The sequence below is a fragment of the Melozone crissalis genome, unplaced genomic scaffold (assembly GCF_028551555.1).
Source record: "Melozone crissalis strain CALT ecotype California unplaced genomic scaffold, PUWL_Pcris_2 ptg000006l_1, whole genome shotgun sequence".
Lineage (NCBI taxonomy): Eukaryota > Metazoa > Chordata > Aves > Passeriformes > Passerellidae > Melozone > Melozone crissalis.
Genome location: NW_026535784.1, coordinates 55,237,348 through 55,257,165, shown reverse-complemented (window position 1 = coordinate 55,257,165; position 19,818 = coordinate 55,237,348). Strand labels below are relative to the sequence as shown.

The 19,818-nt window shown below is 43.4% G+C and overlaps 1 protein-coding gene across 3 annotated transcripts in view; it reads right to left on the bottom strand.

The window, feature by feature from the left end:
- LOC128950910 (bifunctional methylenetetrahydrofolate dehydrogenase/cyclohydrolase 2, mitochondrial-like) overlaps nucleotides 1-16,700 on the bottom strand; it is a 37,630-nt gene extending 20,930 nt beyond the window's left edge. For all 3 annotated transcript variants that reach the window (XM_054295960.1, XM_054295959.1, XM_054295958.1), the window contains exons 1-7: nucleotides 16,517-16,700; nucleotides 14,060-14,244; nucleotides 13,638-13,760; nucleotides 8,862-9,014; nucleotides 8,041-8,148; nucleotides 4,311-4,403; nucleotides 229-354 (exon numbers count right to left, since the gene is read on the bottom strand). In XM_054295960.1, the coding sequence (XP_054151935.1) occupies nucleotides 229-354; nucleotides 4,311-4,403; nucleotides 8,041-8,148; nucleotides 8,862-9,014; nucleotides 13,638-13,760; nucleotides 14,060-14,244; nucleotides 16,517-16,650 (922 nt within the window). In that variant the 5' untranslated portion in view covers nucleotides 16,651-16,700. The remainder of the gene's footprint in view (nucleotides 1-228; nucleotides 355-4,310; nucleotides 4,404-8,040; nucleotides 8,149-8,861; nucleotides 9,015-13,637; nucleotides 13,761-14,059; nucleotides 14,245-16,516) is intronic.
- Between the last annotated feature and the right edge of the window lie 3,118 nt (nucleotides 16,701-19,818).

The window sequence follows — 19,818 nt, the reverse complement described above, 5'->3', positions numbered from 1 at the left end:
AGGGGTTGCTGGTACCTGTAATTAAAGTGACACTTTGTCTCCTAACTAACAAGCAATTTCTTAATAGCAGATAAATTTTTGTTCTTATTTAAGTAAACACATTATAAAAAATTCCTGAAAACCTAGTCTTATTTGAGACACTGCCTAGTCCAAAAACTTACCATGAATGAATGCTATCAACTTCAATATATTTATCCAATGGATTTATATAAAGTGTGTTTCACTAACCTTCAAAGTCCACATCACCAACTAATTTGGTTTTTCCTGTAAGAGGATCATGGATATGGTTGATGCCTACATCAATCACAGTTGCACCTTCTTTGACCATATCAGCTGTAATCAACTTCGGGATACCTGGAATCATAAACACACATTTCACTACCCCGGCCAGGCAACCTGAAGTTATCACTTTTGAATGATATCAAGGGGTGTGCATGCACAGCTATGCATGCACAGAATAGAAATCTACAACACTAAATATTTCTTGGTACACCCCACACTGAACACAACTATTCATCAATTGCACACTGTTTGTAACTACTACTAGAGAAACGAGGAAAAAAAACCCACAAAAAACATCCCACCAGAAGTTGTGCCATGGGATTGGTTTTGGGTCAAGAAACACACTCAACCAGTAGAAAATTTCAACTGTTACAGTAATCCCAGCAGACAACACTGATCTTCCACAGGGACAACAGACCATTTCTTGCTCTTTACAGCAATTTGGGAGACTTCTGCACTTGTCCTGGGAGACCCACCCTGGGCACTGCAAACTTTATGGGCTTCTTCATCTCTGTCTGGGGTCCTGGAGTACGAGTATTTGGCTATTAAAAAATTCCACCTGAAAGAGCCACCTCATCTTTTTTCCTATGCCCCATGTTTCTCCAGCACATTTAAATGTGAAGCTTCTTGATACTCATCACAAATATGTGCTTCAGTGGGGACCCAGAAAACCTAAAAGGTCACTTCAAAGTCTAGCTAATGAAATGTATCCATGGCCCTATGACTCCTGTCAGGAATTTCTTCCCTACCGCGCAACCTCCAACTTTCAGTAGTGGGAATTTCCAAACTAAATATTACAACACAGCTTCCTTCTTGAGCAATGCCATCAGCTTTTTGTTCTGAAAGCAATGTTAAGCTACCTCCAAAAAGAGAGTCTGAACTCCCCTCTCCCCATCAAAGCAGCTTTCTCTCAGGTGGGGAGAAGGCAAAAAGGAAAAGAAACCAAATCCATACGGGTTGAAACTGCAGTTTTTTGGAGGGAAGGGCTGGTGTACAAGGCTCTGGCTCCATGTGCAGTGCTGAAGCACTGACACAGCCATTTGGATACAGACAGTACCAGGACACTCCTTGCTCTCCATTTCTCACTCCCCTATAAGATACTTGCTTGAAACTCTGCTTCTCATGTTGAGCAAGCCAAGATCTCAAACTCTTTCCTACCCTGTTTGATAACATCTGACTGCATCTCCTTCCTCCCAATCTGATGTAATCCATGGTAACCTGGCTGGTAATTGGATAATGCTTCAGCCTTATGGGGGTAAATGATCTGTGTGTGATAGGGCTGCAAGTATATTAATGGAAGCTGCACAGTTACATGCTTTGTAAAATGGTTTGATAATAAGCCAAATACTTAGTAGCAACAAATGAACTAACCCCCAAACCAAATGAGCATATCTAGCTACTTAAGCCTGCTTTACATACCAAGTAGGAAGGGATAAACATTAGGGTAGGTTTTCCTAAAATGCACTGACTGAAGAATATGGAAAAACTTTTCATTGGCAATTTTTGCAGAAAATGACGAATCACATTTTAAACAAAGGAAAAACAAGGCCCTACCTAATCTGAGTTTAGGTGCAAGAACCGTGAATTTCCAAGGAAGCTAACCAGAATAAAAGGTCTGATCAACCAGCACTTCTGACACAAGACCACAGATCATGTCCTGAGGGACAGCACAAGCAGTCCAAGCAGAAGTTCATCTGGAATTTGACACAGTCACTACTTTTCCTGTTTATCCCTGCTCCAAAACGTGGCAGGCAGATGGGCCCTGTTTCTCTCAGCAGACTGGAAAGCCCAGAGAGCAGGAGCAGCAAGCTGACTGGCTCCAGAGTCCTGCTGCTTCCATCACAGCCTTGCCTGTCCTGAGGTGGCTCTAGGAGCACTGCTGGGTAAAGCTGCACTTGCACTGCTGCCACGGGGCTGGGCTGATGGCAGAAAGAACAGACTCCATGGGATGTCTGTACAGGCAGGGAGTGCAGGCCAAGAGGGGGAACCCCTGTGGCAAGATACAAAGTGTCAGGTGTGCTTAACAGGAAACAATGCCTTAGATAGAAATCCAAAAGCTGTGTGGTATTGAAAGAAATTTTAGGGAGGGGTAGGCTGGACAAAAGCAGCCTGTTGGAATTTAAGATGCAAGGAGTTGGGTAGGAATAAGAAGGAATCAACTGCATGGATAGTTACAATCCAAATCAGGAAAATCGGTGCCCCAAGCCTGGGGGCAAATGAGAGACAGCACATAGAGCCAGATCTTCTTACTTTCAGGAGTAAGAGAAAAGAAGCACCTGATTTGAAGTACCACCAAAACCATGAAAGCAAGTGAACAGGAAAGCACTCAGAGGAGGAGCATCAGATCAGAAGGGACTCACTGCAACAAGTCACCAACCAGGAGCCAGGATGCAGATGGCTCTTGCAAAAGTACCACACAGGAAAAGGAACCTTGGTCTTCCAATGCAGGTACACACAAAAAAAGCTCTCTTCTTCTGCACATATTCTGCAGTGGCCTGTAAAAGCAGCTGTTCCAACCTGGCAAGGTACAAGTTGCAAGAAAGGTGACACTTACTCAAGAGACCACCCATTTCCGGGGAGTGTGTGAACCCAGAGGTAAAATGTGCACAGTTCTCATGTAATAAAAGGAAGCTTGAAGTGATTCCACCTTTCTAAAACACAACTTTCCCCAGAGCATACACCAGGGCAGGGCTGAGTCCTGTTTGCACAACCTAGCCCCAGGTTTTTTCATCATTCCAAGTATATCTCAAGTTGTGTAATGAGTGTTGTATCATGCTCCTGTTACAAATTATAGAAGGAAAATAATGTGAAAGGTAAACATGGCTGAATGGCTACCAGACCATTTAACTCCAAGTATAAACAATGACAAACCATGTTCAGCACAGAAATAAGAAGCAATGATTAAACTGGAAGCAGTGAATTTGGATGAAATGCCACTGGTTTATTTCCAGTTAGCACACCATTGCTGTCTTTTATTCACAGTGGTGAATTCTGGTCAGGCCCACAGTTGAACAATTAGATGTGGGATAAATAAGTTGTTTCTTGATCCTGGTCTGCCAGCAAAGTTAAACCCTGAAGGCAAGGGCATCTCACTTCAACACGAAGTGACAAGTTTTAGACAGGTACCTGTCTGTCTTCATCTAGAAAATACATAAGGAAGTCTTGGATCTTCAGGATGAGAAAGAGGGGGAAAGGGAGCAGAAAAGAGGAAGGACAATCCTCTTGTAGTCCAACAAAACAGTACAAGAGAAGGATGATACCCCTGAGCTGCAAAGGGACCCAGAATTTTACCAAGGTCATACTAAGTTGGGTCACTTGATTTTTTAAAATTAATTTGTATTCTACTTCAAATACCTGTAAACAAATAAAAAAAGGCTACTTAGAAGCAGAGTTCCTTTTGTTTCTTTGGGACAGATTAGTTAAACCCCAAGTATTTCAGTTTATGTTGCTTTAAGAGTACAGACACTGCTCTTTCAGTCCCCTTCCTCTAGGCAATTACTATTGTCTTTCTCTTGACATGATAATTGTAAAAGAAAAAAAGCCTCAGCCATTACTAACATTTACCCAAACCTCCAGTTAATTTGGCAAGGTTGGCCTTAATTCTAACAGTGGTGGAATGATACTGTGGGTATATGAATGCAGGCTCCAGCTGATTTAAAGAAACCCTCCTGTCAAAATTTAAATGACTCATGATTTTTCCATGGCACAGAGAATGTTTTAATTTACATAATTACACCTGTATAAACTATGCACTGACTGGTTCCCAATCTTGAGTTCACTCCAAAGTCTCCCTAAGGGAAAGGTGACAAGAAACAGTTTATGAGTCTGCAGATGTGAAGGGCAAGAACAAAGAGCCAAATCACTTGCCCTTCCTACAGGGAGAAATCCTACCTACTGCAACACCCTCAGCAAGCACTGATTATTCAGTGAAGTGTGAAACAGCCAGTGCCACAGACACAGACTGCAAAGTCCTCTTTTCAGAAGGTCTGAAATACTGCAATTGGAGCATCAACACCAACCAGCATTACCTGCAGCAACTATTACTATGTCAGCAAGCTGTGCATGGATCTTGAGCTGCTCTTTTGGGGTGTATCTGTGAGTAATGGTCACTGTAGCATCACCTGAAACAGAAGAGAAAAACAATGAATTGTCAGACGTAAAATACTATAAAAAGCACAGCATTTACCCTCAGGTGCAAATTACTTACTTTGGTACATTAACAACAGAACAGATGATCAGATTTGTCTTGGGATGTGACTTGTAAATCAGCATAGGCAGAACACTCACAAGACTTGCTGCTCACACATATGAAAAAACATTTGTTCTTAAAAGCTCTCACAGGATGAATTCATTTATATACTGTGGGCTCAACTCCCTTCCATGGGAAGGGAAAACCTTCCATAGCTTTGTTACATTCAGTGGAACTCCACAAAACAAACCCAGCACAGAAGCCAGTGTGTTTTACCAAGGTCAGTGTGTAGAGGGTGCCACATGACTCAGCTGTTTGCCACACACAAAAACTTCAATACAAGACCACCAGCAGAAGTACAAGAAGCACACATAATAAACTCTCCTGCTAAGACATGAAAACCCTTGTGATGTTTGATGGAGACACTGAGGAGAGACCACAACATGAGCAGTCACAGGGAGCGGGTCCAAAGCCTCATACTGCATCCAATAGCAGTGTGGTATTCCCTTGAAGGCTGCCCAAGCAAGCAGCAGAGAGAACAGCTCTCCAAGAAGACTGCTGCCAACCCTTTCTGTAATTATTTTCACTGCACAGTGTTCAGGTGTTACATACCCCCAACTCTGCCTTCCACTCATCACAGACACCTAGGTTGTGTTATTTGCAATTAAACTGAAACCTTTTGCCTTCTCAGACATGACCATCACATCTGCTTCCTTTGGAATGTGTCTGACTGGTCTAATCTGTGCCTCTCATTAACTCTCTCAGGCATCTCATCTTCAACCTTTCTGTGCCCTGGCTTCACTGCTCTCTCCCCTCATTTTTTATGCCTCTTCTTCAGGCTCTACAGTGCACATTATCTCCCCAAAGACAAGCAGATCAAAATATTTGCAGATGACAAAAACAGAAAAGTACAGGCTGAAAAAAATAGGGGAGTCTTCCAATACCTGCTTTAAGCAAAAGAAGTATGTCTCACCCAAAACCACAATCATGACTCAGCATAAAGGTTGAGAAAAACCAATGGATAAAAGCCAAAGTTACAAGGTTATCTCTGAGGAATAAAATTGGTGCTAATTTGTCTGTAAAGTTTTAATGTGTCTGTAGTCAGCTCCTGAAACCAAGCAACTGCCTTCACTACCAAAAATGAAAGGAGAAAAAAAAAGGGAAAAAAAAAAAGCCCCTACCTTGAGAATAGCAGTCCAGAAGCTTACAGACACCTCAGAAAGGGGAGGTTTTCCATTTATTTGTGATCATGCCCAAACAGAAAATTAACAACTACTTTTACACTGCTACTTCTGCTGAAAGAAGAGGAATATATTTAACAATTAAGATTCCACATCATACTCCCAAGCCAATTCCCTAGCTTACAAAACAGAGATAGTCTCTTGACCTGCCTACACAGAACAGTATTTATTTTGGAAGGGGTTCACATAGCTTTTCCATCTGATCAGATATTGCCACCTGCAGGACATGAGTGCATCTACATATGAAACATCACAAATTATGACAGTCCCCAACTTATAGTTTTCGTTCATAATCTAGAAAGAAAACCAACCAAAATGCACAAGAAAAAGTAGTACCATGTATACCCACCCCTTGCATCATTTCTCAATTGTAAAAAAATTAATCAAATCAGCCCAGTTGATGAAAAAACCTCTTTCTTGACTGATAACCTGAGAAAGTTTTTTCAGCATCTTACTGTAGTTCTTCTCTGGTCCCTATCCTCCTGAGTTTCCAAAAAGGAAAAAAAGCTGAAACCATGGCTGGCCCCCCTTCCTTTTCACATGCCATCCAGGCCAATCTCTCACTGCTCAAAGCAGAAATTAAACCCAAATGCAAAAGATGAACTTCAAGGAGAGCCCCATCTGTGAGTCAGGGAGGAAAACTCCACCAGATTACCCCAAATACAGAATTATTTACCATCATATGCACAGCACATAGACACTTAATGCCAGCTGATTATCAGGAGTACACATTCTTTTGTTTTCTCATTGCCAGCTATTTTATACTGTGTGCCAGCACTCAGCAGACTGGAAAACTATGAAACTACCTGAGAAATAAATCCATTTCTTCAGATTAGGCAAAGAACTTCCATGAGTTAACTCTTTCTGTATCCAGGCTCCAGTGTCAGCAAGGGACTATGAAGATTCTTCTGCCCCTGCACCAAATATGTGACATACCTAGAACCACTGGCAATGCCCGCAAACAGGGCTTCAATCAAAGTCTTCTGACATGTCAGGAACCACAACTTTGGCAGAAGACCATGAAGCACCACAAAAATCTCATGGACTGACTCCCCAAGCCAAGCTGCACTACCAGACAGTCAAACAGGAACTAGAAAGCCAGGATACAAGACAACAAAACTGAGCCGTGGATCCAATCCACTCAAAAGCTGGAAGCTGCCAACAGTATTTAGTTACAGCTACAAACTGCCCATGCAGCTGCTGAGGGTTTTGCAACAAGCTGCTGCTAGGTCCCCTCATTTCCAGGTGGGAAATGTGTAAGTAGTTTGTAACATGACCTTGTGTTCTACCAAGCCTACTTCAAACATCAGCTGCACTGCCAATAACAAATGTCACCCAATATTTGCAGCAAGTGGCAAAAATGCTACTAATTTCCGTGGGAATGAGGATGAGACCAGAACTATGCAGCAATGGTAATTACAATCCAGGCACTGAGAGAAGTTCCAAATAACAACTTTCCCACAGAGGCTGAATGGAAAAAACAACTCTATGATTAGTAAAAAGCTTTTAGTGTTTTATTATATTAATAACAGATTTCACTCTGCTCCAATTAAACAGGCCTGGAATTAAATGTCCATGTTCACCTCATTTGTGGATACCACCACAGCACTTTCTAACATCAAAATGAAGCAGCCAAAGGGCAGCAGTCTATCTAAGCTATATTTGTTTTAATTTCTACAGCACCATTATAGCAGCACATGTAGGCTTCCATAATAAGGATTCCTTAAAAATATTTCCACCACAGCACTCAATTTCCAGGGGGATATAAACTGCACTTATAGATAGAAACACTCCCCAGGCCAACAAGTAATCATGGTACTCACGCTGTAGAGTTCCTTGGTTGGTCATTCAGGTACTTTTATAAGCAACACCTCACTGACATAGCACAACTCAAGGGTCATGCCACACTTTGTTTATTCATACTTAAATCTGTGTGTGTACATGTATACATACGTGTACATGTGTGCTCACTGGCGCATGACCAACAAAATCAATATTGAACAAGCATGAGGGTAAGGCATATAAACAGCTACATTGTAAAAACATCACGGGAGCCTCTGCAGCTCTTCAAGGCTACCCTCAAGGATCACTTGAAATAGTAGCTGTTTCAAATGGAGGAAGAAGTGATGACTTAACACCAGAAAAAGTCAAGTCCAGAAACTGCTCTCCTGAGAATAAGGCAGGAAATATGTGAGCAAATTTATTTTCTTGGTCTGGTCGAAAGTATTCAAAAGTGTGGAAAGCTTGCTCTTAAATCTGAGTCCTCTAGCCAGCTTTATTTTCAGGACTTCACAAATAGAAACATTGGGATAACATTCCTGGACTTACCTCCAGGCCTTTCATGCTCTCCATCAGTATGTAAAAGCATTGAAATAGGCATTCCAACATTTTTGGATCTTCCGGCTACAAGAACATTTTTTCCAAATGTTTGTATTCCTTGCAGGGAAAAAAAAGTAAAAAATTATATTCCAGTATTTTGATATATCTAAACCCTTCTTCTCAATCCCCACAACAGAATTATTTATGGTTGTGGATTGCTGACATCAACACGACTTGAAAATCCACAAGGCTGAATTTGAGGGATGAATCCACAAAACTTTCAGCTCTCACCCCAGAGAAAGAAAACTGAGAGCTCATTCAGGGTACCTGAATCACCCTTAGCAAGGACTTAATTTCCTCAGTCCAGCCACAACAGGAAGTACTTATGCCTACCAGTAAGGACACGTACATTGTAAATAAAAAATTACAACTATTGAAAACATATGCATTTTTCTCCCTTCCAGTACTGAATTAAGTGCTCCCATTTTTTGTTCTTGTTTTTCTCCCTTCTCTACAAGGGCTTACACATCCCATCTTTTATTTGACAAATAGAACAACAACAGCACCAAAAATTTCCTGCAAAACTACAAAACCCAGAAAGCTACTGAAGTGCTCCACCAAACACTACTGTCTACACTTAAATAATAGCTGTGCTAATGGCACAAGTGGCAATCTACTTGGCAGCTCCTTATTCAGATTTATACTCTAAATGTTCATTCTTCAATCAGCCCAATGCATTTATAGAACCCTGACCTTTTAGCTCACACCTGAGTTGATCCTTTGTTCACCTCCCAGGACAAGAAGAGTTCCAGGAGAGGAGAGTCTCTTACCTGTCCGTTTGATGATCTCCCAGACAGCAGCAGCGGTGGCAGGGATTATGGAAGGCTGATCCAGACACAGCCGCCCAATGTTCATGATGTGGAACCCATCCACATCCTTCTCAGGGGCGATGGCATTGCACACTGTCCGCTCATCTATGTGACCTAGGAGACACACAGCCCTCAGCTACAGCTCCTTCCCTTGTCAGGTGCCATCAAGGCATCATCACAGCCCAGACCTGGCCAGGATAATCAATCACTGCTCTTGATTGAACCAGCTACACTGCCCCTAAAGGCAGCTTTACCTTTTCAAACAAACACTTTACTGAAGATTAGGTTAAGCCATTTGTTACAGTGTTGATAAAACAGACCCTGTCAAAATATGAGAGCCCAGTATGCAGCTGAGAATGAGGACAGTAACTATTAGAGGAAATATTTAAGGAAGTCATTTCTGCAAAGTAGAATTCTTAAAACATGGAATGACTCAAAAAGTCCAACTGTAGTAGGAATCCTTGTAAAATATATGTATTATGTAAGTGGCTGTGCCCCAATCCTAGTTGTTGTAAATGAGCTACAGCTGTGAAGTCCTTAACTGGGCAGCAGCTGTGGTTCATGAAGGCAACTGGGATAAAAGGGGGTGGGCTTTCCAGTCAGGGAGAGCCTTGGAGGAGCCCTGACTGTGAAGCAACAAACAACACTGCTGAGAAGAACTGCTCATAGGGCATGGGACTCTAGAAATATAATAACAGCAATATGAATGCAATATATAACAGCTATATGAGTACAATACCCAACAAACCACAGGAGAACAGTTAGATGCATTTTTCTGGTTTCTAAGCCCACAGAGGACACACGAGCTAATTTTTAAACAAATTAATGGAAATCTCAAGCCGAAGTAACTTCGAAGGTCTAGCTTTCCTTTTCCAACAACGGTTTTTTTAGTCAACTGTTCATCAGTAGGACCAAAACATAGTGTACTTCATGAAAAAAACCAAGAAGACACCAAACTGTTTGACATTGGTGATCTCAAAACACTAAATATGGCTTAAATGGCATTGCCTGCACAAATTTTGTATTCATATGTACTCATACTAAATATTTTTCATTTGCACTGATACAAGACAGTTCTGTAACTGCTTAAAGCTTACACAGCATAAACATTAGTACTGATTATGAAAAAAAAAGTGTTTGCCAGAGCTCTCCCTGCAGAGTTACAAACCCAAGCATAAACCTGGAATACATAACACCACAGAGGAACAGCTCCATAAAACTTCCCATACTAACCCAAAAAGCAAACTGTGCTTAATGACTGACCCACGGCCTGCTGAGAGCCCCATAATGGCACTGACTGACCCAGGGCCTGCAGCAACCCTGACCTGTTGAAAGGTTTTGTCTGGGAGAAAGGCAAGCTGACCCCCAGAGCAGGTAGATGGGGAGAGAGCTGCTGACCTTCTGTGGGTTAATGACCTGTTTGTTACTGAACCTCCTGGGAATTTGGTTGTTCCTCCCCAGCACCAGCAAGAGTGAACCAAAGTACTTTCCCCTAAACCTGACAAGTAGGCTGAGGGTTTATCATTTCCATCTCAGAGCAATTGCTTTTTGCATCCCTTACATGACTCACAACCTGAACAGAATCCTGCAACTGTGTGGCAAAATGTCCCAGTGTCCAAGTCAGACAGCACTACAGGAGCTTTAAAAAAACCAAATAAAGGAAAATAAGCATCAACAAGGAAATTCAGATGCTGCCAGTAAAATATTTTAGAGACATAAACAGGATGTTTTAATTTAGTAGTTTTTTGTGGTTTTCCATTAAAAGGAGGTAGATAATTAAAAGATAAGCATGCTGTAGAACTTAAACCATGCTAATCTCCTGTTAAAAGATTTCCAATTAGAAAACCCCTACAGATAAACCAGGCTGCTAAGATTTACAGTTTAATTCTCCACTTTATGATGAGAGCAAGTTTGCTTTTGAATCCTAATGAGAAAAGACTGAGGAAATTAAGATATTAAGTACATTGATGAAAGAGTCTCTCAGAACTGAAACTTGCCTCACAGAGACTGAAAGCAACCATAACCCTGTTTTCATGTCAACTTGGGAATTAAAAAGGAAAACAAAACCAAGGAAGAAATTTGGAGTAACCTACTAAATGGCTTTTGCAAAAGAACTTATTACCCTTAGGCAAGTCAGTTGTTCTTCCAACACAAACTTGGCAGCCATGCTTTTCCTTGTGCCTAGGATGAGCAGAACACTGCTCTGAAAAACACCTCCTCCACACTGTCTGTCTTTAGCTTCCCAAAACCTGACAGATAATGGACACAATTATGTTAAAGGAAAAAAAAAAATCATGCTTTACATGGATATTTTCAACATTCAAAATTGATTTGCAGAATTCCAGAACAGGGTTTACAGTACTGGGAGGAAATGCTGCTGCACAGCTGGGGACAAGTGACCTGTGAGCCAGAGAAGAAGCTCCCACATGCCTTCTTAATTTCCAGAGGAACAAAATTTTTTAATTATCTTACTGTCAGTCTCATAAAACATGAGCTGATACCCATACAAATTTCCTTGCTGTCACTACAAGCCACTCCCCTGGCCAAGTTACTCCCTACACTCCTCCTCTCCCTTTTTGGCTGAACTTGCAGGACTACACTGGGCATCACTGGCCAAGCATTTGCCCACAGAGAAACTCCTACTTACACAACAACTGCCTCTGGTGCTAGGACATGGAAAATAAAGGCTGCTTTTCAAATGGGAAGAGTACTGAAAATAATAACATAGCACAAAAGGCATTTGAAAAAAATACTGCATGGATTTTCATCTTCTGTCCCAAATATATTAATATTTTGTGGCCCTCTCCCAGGCAACTCAAACCAATAAAAAAGGAAAATTTCTAGAAAACTATCACAAGAAATGCACTCAAAAGTGCACAGAAAAGAATTTCTCCTGAGGCAAAGATTACAATCCTCAAAGTTATGTTGCCCCAGCTTACAATAGTGCAACAGAACAAAGCTATTTCTGATTCCCTTTTTAACCCAAAATTGATCAAAAGCCACACCTTATGTAGTTTACTGCAAAAAAGTCCCAAACCCCACACCACAACCTCAGTTCTGGAATAAGCAGCCTCCACTGACAGAGTTTTCACAACTTCTGAGCTTTGTCTCCTTCCATTACATCTTAGTCACTATAAAGATAAAATTTGGAAAACAACCTAACTTAGCTTTTAACCCTTTCATTTATTAAGTTTCTTCGAGAAAAAAAAAATACTTAACACAGCAAGAGCTTACTGAATATTTCCAGTTCATGAGAAACTGCACATTTTACTTTACTATACAGATACTGCAATATTAACAAAGTTCTGCTATGGATTAAATTGTTCTAAAGCTTTTCCTACCACAAGCAACAGCTATGCCTGTCTGATAGGTTGGAGGGAGGCTAATTAGTCTTCATGTAGTTATTGTGTCACTTCTTGGGAGGAATCTCCAAACAATTTTAGGACTAATCCTTACTTAAGGACTTGAGCATTTCAGCACAGAAGCATCAAACAGTTCAACTGACACAGCTAGAATTATTATCATGCTTTCTTTCTTTCCTCACGTTGACCAGGTTTAAACTCACTACATTTTGAAACTAAAAGAAGTTCTGAACTTTGCACTGATGAAAGCAGACTTTAGCAACCTGATATTCTCCTGATAAATGCGTTTCTATGAGTGGTACCTAACCAATCCCCTGAGTACCCTCACCAGCAAGACACATGAGACATCTCATTTTTAGGGAGCACTGGGAGTCCAGTGTACAAGCCTGCTTCCTTTGCTACAGGCGTCAGACAGGATGATTCCCATCCCCAAGCTGCTGGTGCTTTATCTCCTACAGTTCTCATGGCTGCAATTAAACTCTGTTCATTACATCACCTGCTGCTGCAAATCTCTGTCACTGGGAGAGATGCTCCTCCAAAGGAAACTGTCCACTTTCCATCAGCTCCTACCTTGAAGGCCAGGACGTGGCTCCTGACTTGTGTTATTCTCCCACCTTGTGGCGAACTTGTTTCACTACATGGCGCATTTTGGGCGGCTTTCGTGTACCACCAAGTGCAAACCCTCCTCACCATGAGCACTGCTGTTTATTACAAATACAACCAAAGCATTTTTTCCTTCATAACACTCAGTTTGGCTGTTTTATAGATAAAAAACATCTTCAGTTTAGTTCTTTATTTCTCTGCAAGTTTTATCCCTGCAAAAATACCACTTGGCCAACTACTCCCCAGTGATATTTCAGTGAGATTTTATTATAAATTAAGAGAAGGTAAATAAAACCCCAAAAATTTAGTCAAGGCTTTTTAGCACAATGCTCACCTGGAACATTAGGGCCAACAATGAAAACAAATGTTGAATGTTTAAGGCAAAACATGGAATCGCTATGAGAAAGACTACAGCATCACCTGCTACATATCATAATGCTGCATGATATAGAGAATGAAAGCATAAAACTCAAGGCAAACCAGTGCAACAACTGCAAAAAAATAAAGAAGATTAAACTGGATAAATTAAGTGAAATGCCTTGAAACACCACTGTGACAGATCATTAAAAAAGGCAAGTCTTACATATGAAATTATTTTCTTTAAAATGAACGGCATACTCAACAAAAAACACCTCATCCAACCCTTCCTTATGCAGATCCTCTTTCAAGACTTTCTTATGGCCCTAAGGTACACTTGCAACCCAAAACTATTCAACTCTTTCCTCTTATATGGACCATGTGACATGAGGAGTGGGACAAAGATGTCACACACCTGGGAGAGGCAGCTGAACTAATAAGCCACTAACTCTGGAATCCTTGTTGAGTTTTGCTGTCATATCCAAAAGCTCTTCCTGTGAAATGTCTTCAGGCCTCAGTATGATCTCACTAGAAATGCCTGATAAAAACAAAAGACAGAGGACATGTCAGAATAAGAATACAGAGTGATCAGCTTAGTCATTTAGTCCAAAAATCAGTCTGATTATTAAGAACTGTTTCCAAACACAAAATGAAACTTGCAGCACCCATTCAAATCACATTAAAACTGCTGTCTCCATACATCCATGCAATTCCTTAGGTGCATCAGAGAACATGTAGAAGAAATTGGTGCAAAATTAAATTAAGACACTAAGGGTATTCCTCCTGCTTTATTTTTTTCTCTTTAAAGCTTACTAAAGGAACACTCATATGACATACCCACAGCTGCAGCTGCCTTTATCTTGTTCCTGACATAGATGTGACTGGCTGGATTGTCTCCTACCAATATGACAGTGAGGTGAGGCCTCTGGTTGCCAGCAGATATCCACGATTCCACATCCCTTCGAACTTCTTTCAAAACCTGGTGTGCAAGCCTCGTCCCTGAGATAACAGCTGCTTCATCACTACAAAGGTAAAAAGGTACACAGTACTTAGGGCTGAAATTGCAACAGGAAGAAGGCACCTTCAAGCGTGTACTCTACCATTTTCAACACTCCCAAATGTTTTGATTCATGTAGTGGTACTTCAATTATTACTTCAAAAACACTAAAACACTACAAACCTACCCGGAAAAAGAAGCGCTTTCCCACTTGCCACAGTTGAGATGGCCACAATACACAAAGTATCACCATACAATTTCAGGCTTTCAGCACTCATCCATACACAGTGACACCACAGCTCTTCAGATGACTCCATACCCTTACCTACACAGCACACAACTCCAGAAGGCTGCAAGCCTCTGCTCTTTCTTGTTCAACCTTTTACACCCTCTTGTTCATGCACTGCACCTGTGTGCCCTCTGCTCCCTGTGGTGATTGGCCAGTGCCCCTGGACACTCCATGGCTGTTACCTTCAACAGGGGTCACCTGCTGCTCACAGCTGGAGCCCACTGGGGGTGAGGCTCAGCCACAGCCCCACTCCCAATTCCACAAACTGTGTGCCCACATCCACTCTCTTACCTGAAGAGTGTGGATGTGCCATCAGCGCACTTGGAAGAGAAGCTCACCAGCCACAACTCATTTCCCAACACACACAGCCAGCCATGTAAATGTACATGAACTCCTGCATTTTGGAATAAAATATGAGGATGGTCTTACTCCCTTAAGTTTCACTTTACCCGTTTCCCTCCTCAAATTTCCCTAAAAATTGATTTGACGTAGCATTATTTACACTATTTTCTGTCCAAGCTTCAAAGATATATTTCTCATATTTCATAGCTGATGGGAAAGGAGTCAGTACATAGCACTTCTCAATCTGTAAAATATAAAAATAGCAAGTACTGAAACATGTTGATGCTTCTTAGGTTTAGAATAAGTCCTAGATAAGTCCTTTGATGGCTATATCACACAAGAACAGCATGAACAAATAAATCACTGCCTGTGCAGAAAGCTTACACTGCAGCAGGCTATTCAAGACATTGAAATTAAGTCATGAATAATTATTATCATAAATTTTACACACATTAAAACATTGACCAGGTGTTGGTAAATGACAGGTTTAATTATAGATTTGTGACAGATTTCATGACCAAGTTAAAATGACAGACTTAATATGTGTCACTGCACCATCCTGTCCCACTGTTATCCCACCCACCCAGAGATGCTCTTACTCTGAACCCACCATGGATTTACCACAGAAAATCCTTCTTGTTTATGAACCCAGTGACTTGCAGGCCATGACACAAACTAAGATCTGCACTGCTATTTTAGATCAATTTGTACTCCAGAAGCCCGAGATCACACCCAGCATCACAACAGGACATGTCCCACACCCCATAAAAACCTCTGGAAAATTATTCGTGCAGGGACATCTGCGTTTTGCAGAACTGGAAAAAACAGTTACTAGCAACCTAGCACAGAAGTAGGATATGCACTGGTCCAGAAATACAGCTGTTTCTCCCAAAACTGACAGAATCAATACTCAATACACAGAACATCCAAGGGGTCAGATGCTTATTTCAATGGCTGCTCAGCTCACTGATCTTTTCATTCTTGAAATCGCAAAGACAGTGCTCTCAGCATAGTCAGTTTTCAGACAGGTCTTAACACAATTACATGTTCATGAAAAGGTTCATAAGCAGGAGCTCAAACAGACCCTCCCATGCAGACTCAGGCAGGAGCTCAGAGCTGCAGTGCTGCAAAACCAACACCAGAATCCATTTGCAGACAGCACAATAAATTAAATGCAGGGGGCGATTATTGTCAGGACACTGATCCCCAGCGCTACAAAGCATGCCCTGTTTGCCACTAAATGATGAATATACACGGCAATTCTGTATAAATCCCCTGACAGGCTCTTTAAGGTATCAGGAGCAAGCATACTCGCAGACTCCCCTCACGGAGGGGGCAGGAAGGTCACATCGCGAGGGGTTTCTTCAATTTCAAGGGCACCGCTTAAATCCCCAATGTATCACCAAGGCCAGGGCCACGGCCGGCTCGCCCCCCGCTCTCCCGCTGCTTCTTCCCCGTTTCCCCGGGAAGAACCGCGGAACTCAGCGGGGATTGGAGGGCATCCGTCCCGAAGGGCGATGGCGGGGGGCCCGAGCCCGCTGATCCCTCAGGCGTTTCCCGCCCTTTGGACCCGCCGCGCCATGAGGGGTACGAGGATGAGGAGGATGAGGAGGGAGGAAGGAGGAAGGAGAATGACGAGGAAAAAGACCCGATCGGCGCAAGGTACCTGGCGGCGCTGCGGGGGAAGCTGCTGGCGCTGCGAGCGAGGGTTCGCCACCGCCTCAGGGGCGCCCAGCCCGGGCGCAGCAGCGCGGCAGAGGAGGCGGAGGAGACGGACAAGGCTGTGGCGGCCGCCGCCATTTCGGTCGGTCCCCACCGACGGAAGCGGCGCCGCAACCAAGCGACGGCAGGCGGGGCCACCGCCGGCACCGGGATCGCGGCCAGAGCGGGCGGAGCTCGGGGACGGCAGGAGCTGAGGAATCTGCGTGACAGGGATTTGGAGCCTCAGGGTACAGCAGGAGCCGCGCAAAAGGTGCCCCAAACATGGGCTTGGTTGCAGCCTTTGGCTCCCGTGAGCTGCTGTTCCCGTCGCAATTCGGGGTGGGTAGACACAGAGCTCCACGAACAAGCATCGCTGCTGCCCCTCATAGTTATTCCCCGCACCCCCGTGTTTTCTGAGGGGAAAACTCAGGGAATCGCTTGCAGCTTGCATATTGGTGACTTCTGTCATGTTCAATGGCAGATTTTATAGTAAAAAATCGCCTGTGCGGAGCGGAAGGAGTAAACAAACCAAGATCTGAAATAGCATTTAAAAAGCATGCCAAAATAACAGCACTCTCACCAGCCTACTGACAACGGGAAAATTCCTTTATAAAGCTGGGAAAAGCTTTGAAAGGATGTGTCAACTTAGTGAGGCTTCATGTTCTGCTATGGTCCTGGCAAGGATTCTGACAAGTTAAATGTTTCCAAAAGCAATGTGGCTCAGGTGCTTCCACAGTCAACGTGCATGCTGGGTTTTAATGGCTTGCCCTTTCTAAAATATTATTCTTATCACATTATACCCTGGATAAAAACACGCCATTGTCCGCTCACCCCTCAGCACCGCCCGTCCCTCAGCATCTCCCGTCCACCGCTCACCCGCTTCGGCTGCTTGTCCCGGCCCTTCCCCTCGTCCCGCGGTTGCGACCCCGCTTCCACCTGTGGGGTCCGGCCGACATGGCTGCGGCCTCCTCAGGGCTCCTCATCCTGCGCCACGTTGCTGCTCCCGGCCTGGGCGCCGCTGAGGGGCTGGCGAACCTTCCTTCGCTTTCCTCCCGGCGCCCCGGGCCGGCTGCAGCGCCAGCAGCGCCCCTCGCAGCGCCGCCAGCTACGCGGCGCCCACCGGGGAGGTTTCCTCCTCGCTCCTTCCTCCTCACCCCCCTCACCCTCCTCGTCCCCCTCACGCTGAGGCGGGAAGCGAGCGGGGGGGCAAAAAGGGTGGGAAACGCCTGAGGGGACGGCGAGGGGCATTTGATCAGTTTGGTGAGGGACCGAACGCGGCACAAATGTCCTGGTTTTACTTTCAGAAGACGCAAAAGTTCAGCCGGGGAAAAGTAGAGACTTTCAAATTTCAGGCACAAACTTTGTGCTGTTAAAAAAAACCCCAAAACCAAAAACGAAAAAACCAATCAGATAAGAGTCGGGAACTCTACAGCTGTGGGACATTAATGCTACAGCGTGTCTAATTCCCACGAAGAATATGGTACTATTGCGAAGGTATAGAAGGGAATACCAACAATATGTGCATAACTCTTTGGAGTTTATGCAACTTTCAAGAGGCTTTGGAAAAATGCACACACTTTCAATAAGGAAAATGCCACGATCTTAGAGAGGCTTATATAGGTGATGACATCAGCAATGCAACACGTTTGCCGAACTTTTAATATGAAAAGCACATTGAAAATTGTGACCTGACATAAATTTTCTGGGGCTTTTTTTAGTTACGTGACTGAAGTGGAGAGAAGTTAGTTTCTGGGATTGTCTACAAATGAGTGTTATCCCAAATCTTTAAATCATCTGGTGAGTGATCTATCAGAACCAAAGTCAGCTGAAGAACGGTTTGGCAAGTGACAAGAGGACAGACATAACAGGTATGGGGATTGCTGGGAACTTCGGTGTGGGTTTGATTTGTTTTAAATTCACAAAGACATCTTTTGTTGACTTCAGTAGCAGAGCTAATTTCATCTGCATACCCAAGTAAAAGAAACATAAAGTGCTGGGTTTGTTTTGATGATTTGTTATCAGAGAAAAAGAACTTTAATGTGTGATTTTCTTCCCCCTCCCCCCCTTTAATAGAATAAGCTTTAAGGTGAGATCCTCATGAAGATCCCCTTACCACACAGAATTTGTAATGCGTGCTTAGACTACACACTAGAATTCTTGGCAACATCTGTAATTCTTAATCATTCTTATAGAATAACCCAAAAGACAAGTTAAACCAAGTTAAGATATGTCAATCCAGCTTAAGAGAAGCTGAAAATCCCTGTTCTCTTGCCTAATGATGAAAACCAGTGAAAAAGTCAAAATAGCACACACTTCTGGAAATATCTGACAGAATTTGGAGACTGTCACTATATAGAAAGAATTGTTACTACTTCTAGTAGGAATAGTTATTATTGTCTATCACTTATTTTGTAATATGGAAACTGCTATTTCAGATAAATCAGATTGTTTCTACTTGAAAACCTGCATGAAAAATGGGTCTAAATGATCCAGTAATATTTGTGAATGGCATTATAAATGTTTATCGCTGTTTTTTTTCTGTTATTACTTTCTAAAATTATTGCTTTTCTAATGCTATTTTCACTATTATTACTTTGTAAAAGCAGTACCAGAACCTCTGTGCCGCGTTCGGTCCCTCACCAAACACTGATCAAATGCCCCTCGCCGTCCCCTCAGGCGTTTCCCGCCCTTTTTGCCCCCCGCGCGCTTCCCGCCTCAACGTGAGGGGGACGAGGAGGGTGAGGAGGGTGAGGAGGAAGGAGCGAGGAGGAAACCTCCCCGGTGGGCGCCGCGTAGCTGGCGGCGCTGCGAGGGGCGCTGCTGGCGCTGCAGCCGGCCCGGGGCGCCGGGAGGAAGGCGAAGGAAGGTTCGCCAGCCCCTCAGCGGCGCCCAGGTCGGGAGCAGCAGCGTGGAGCAGAGGGAGAAGAGCCCTGAGGAGGCCGCAGCCATGTCGGCCGGACCCCACAGGTGGAAGCCACGTCGCTTGGGGACAGACAGAGAGATCCAGGTGGCGGCTGAGGGACGGGAGATGCTGAGGGACGGGCGGGGCTGAGGGGTGGGCGGAGCTGAGGGCGGGAGAAGCTCATCCTTAAGGTAAATCTCCACAGTCCGTAGGGGACCTTTGAGAAAACTTGTCTGCTATTTCTTTTTCGTGACAAGCCGTTTCTGCAGAGGGCAGAAGAATCTGCTTTTTATTTCTGTTGAAACCCTTTAAGTGTAGCGCCTTCATTTGAAATGTGTTCAGCCGCTTTAATCAAATAGTAGTGG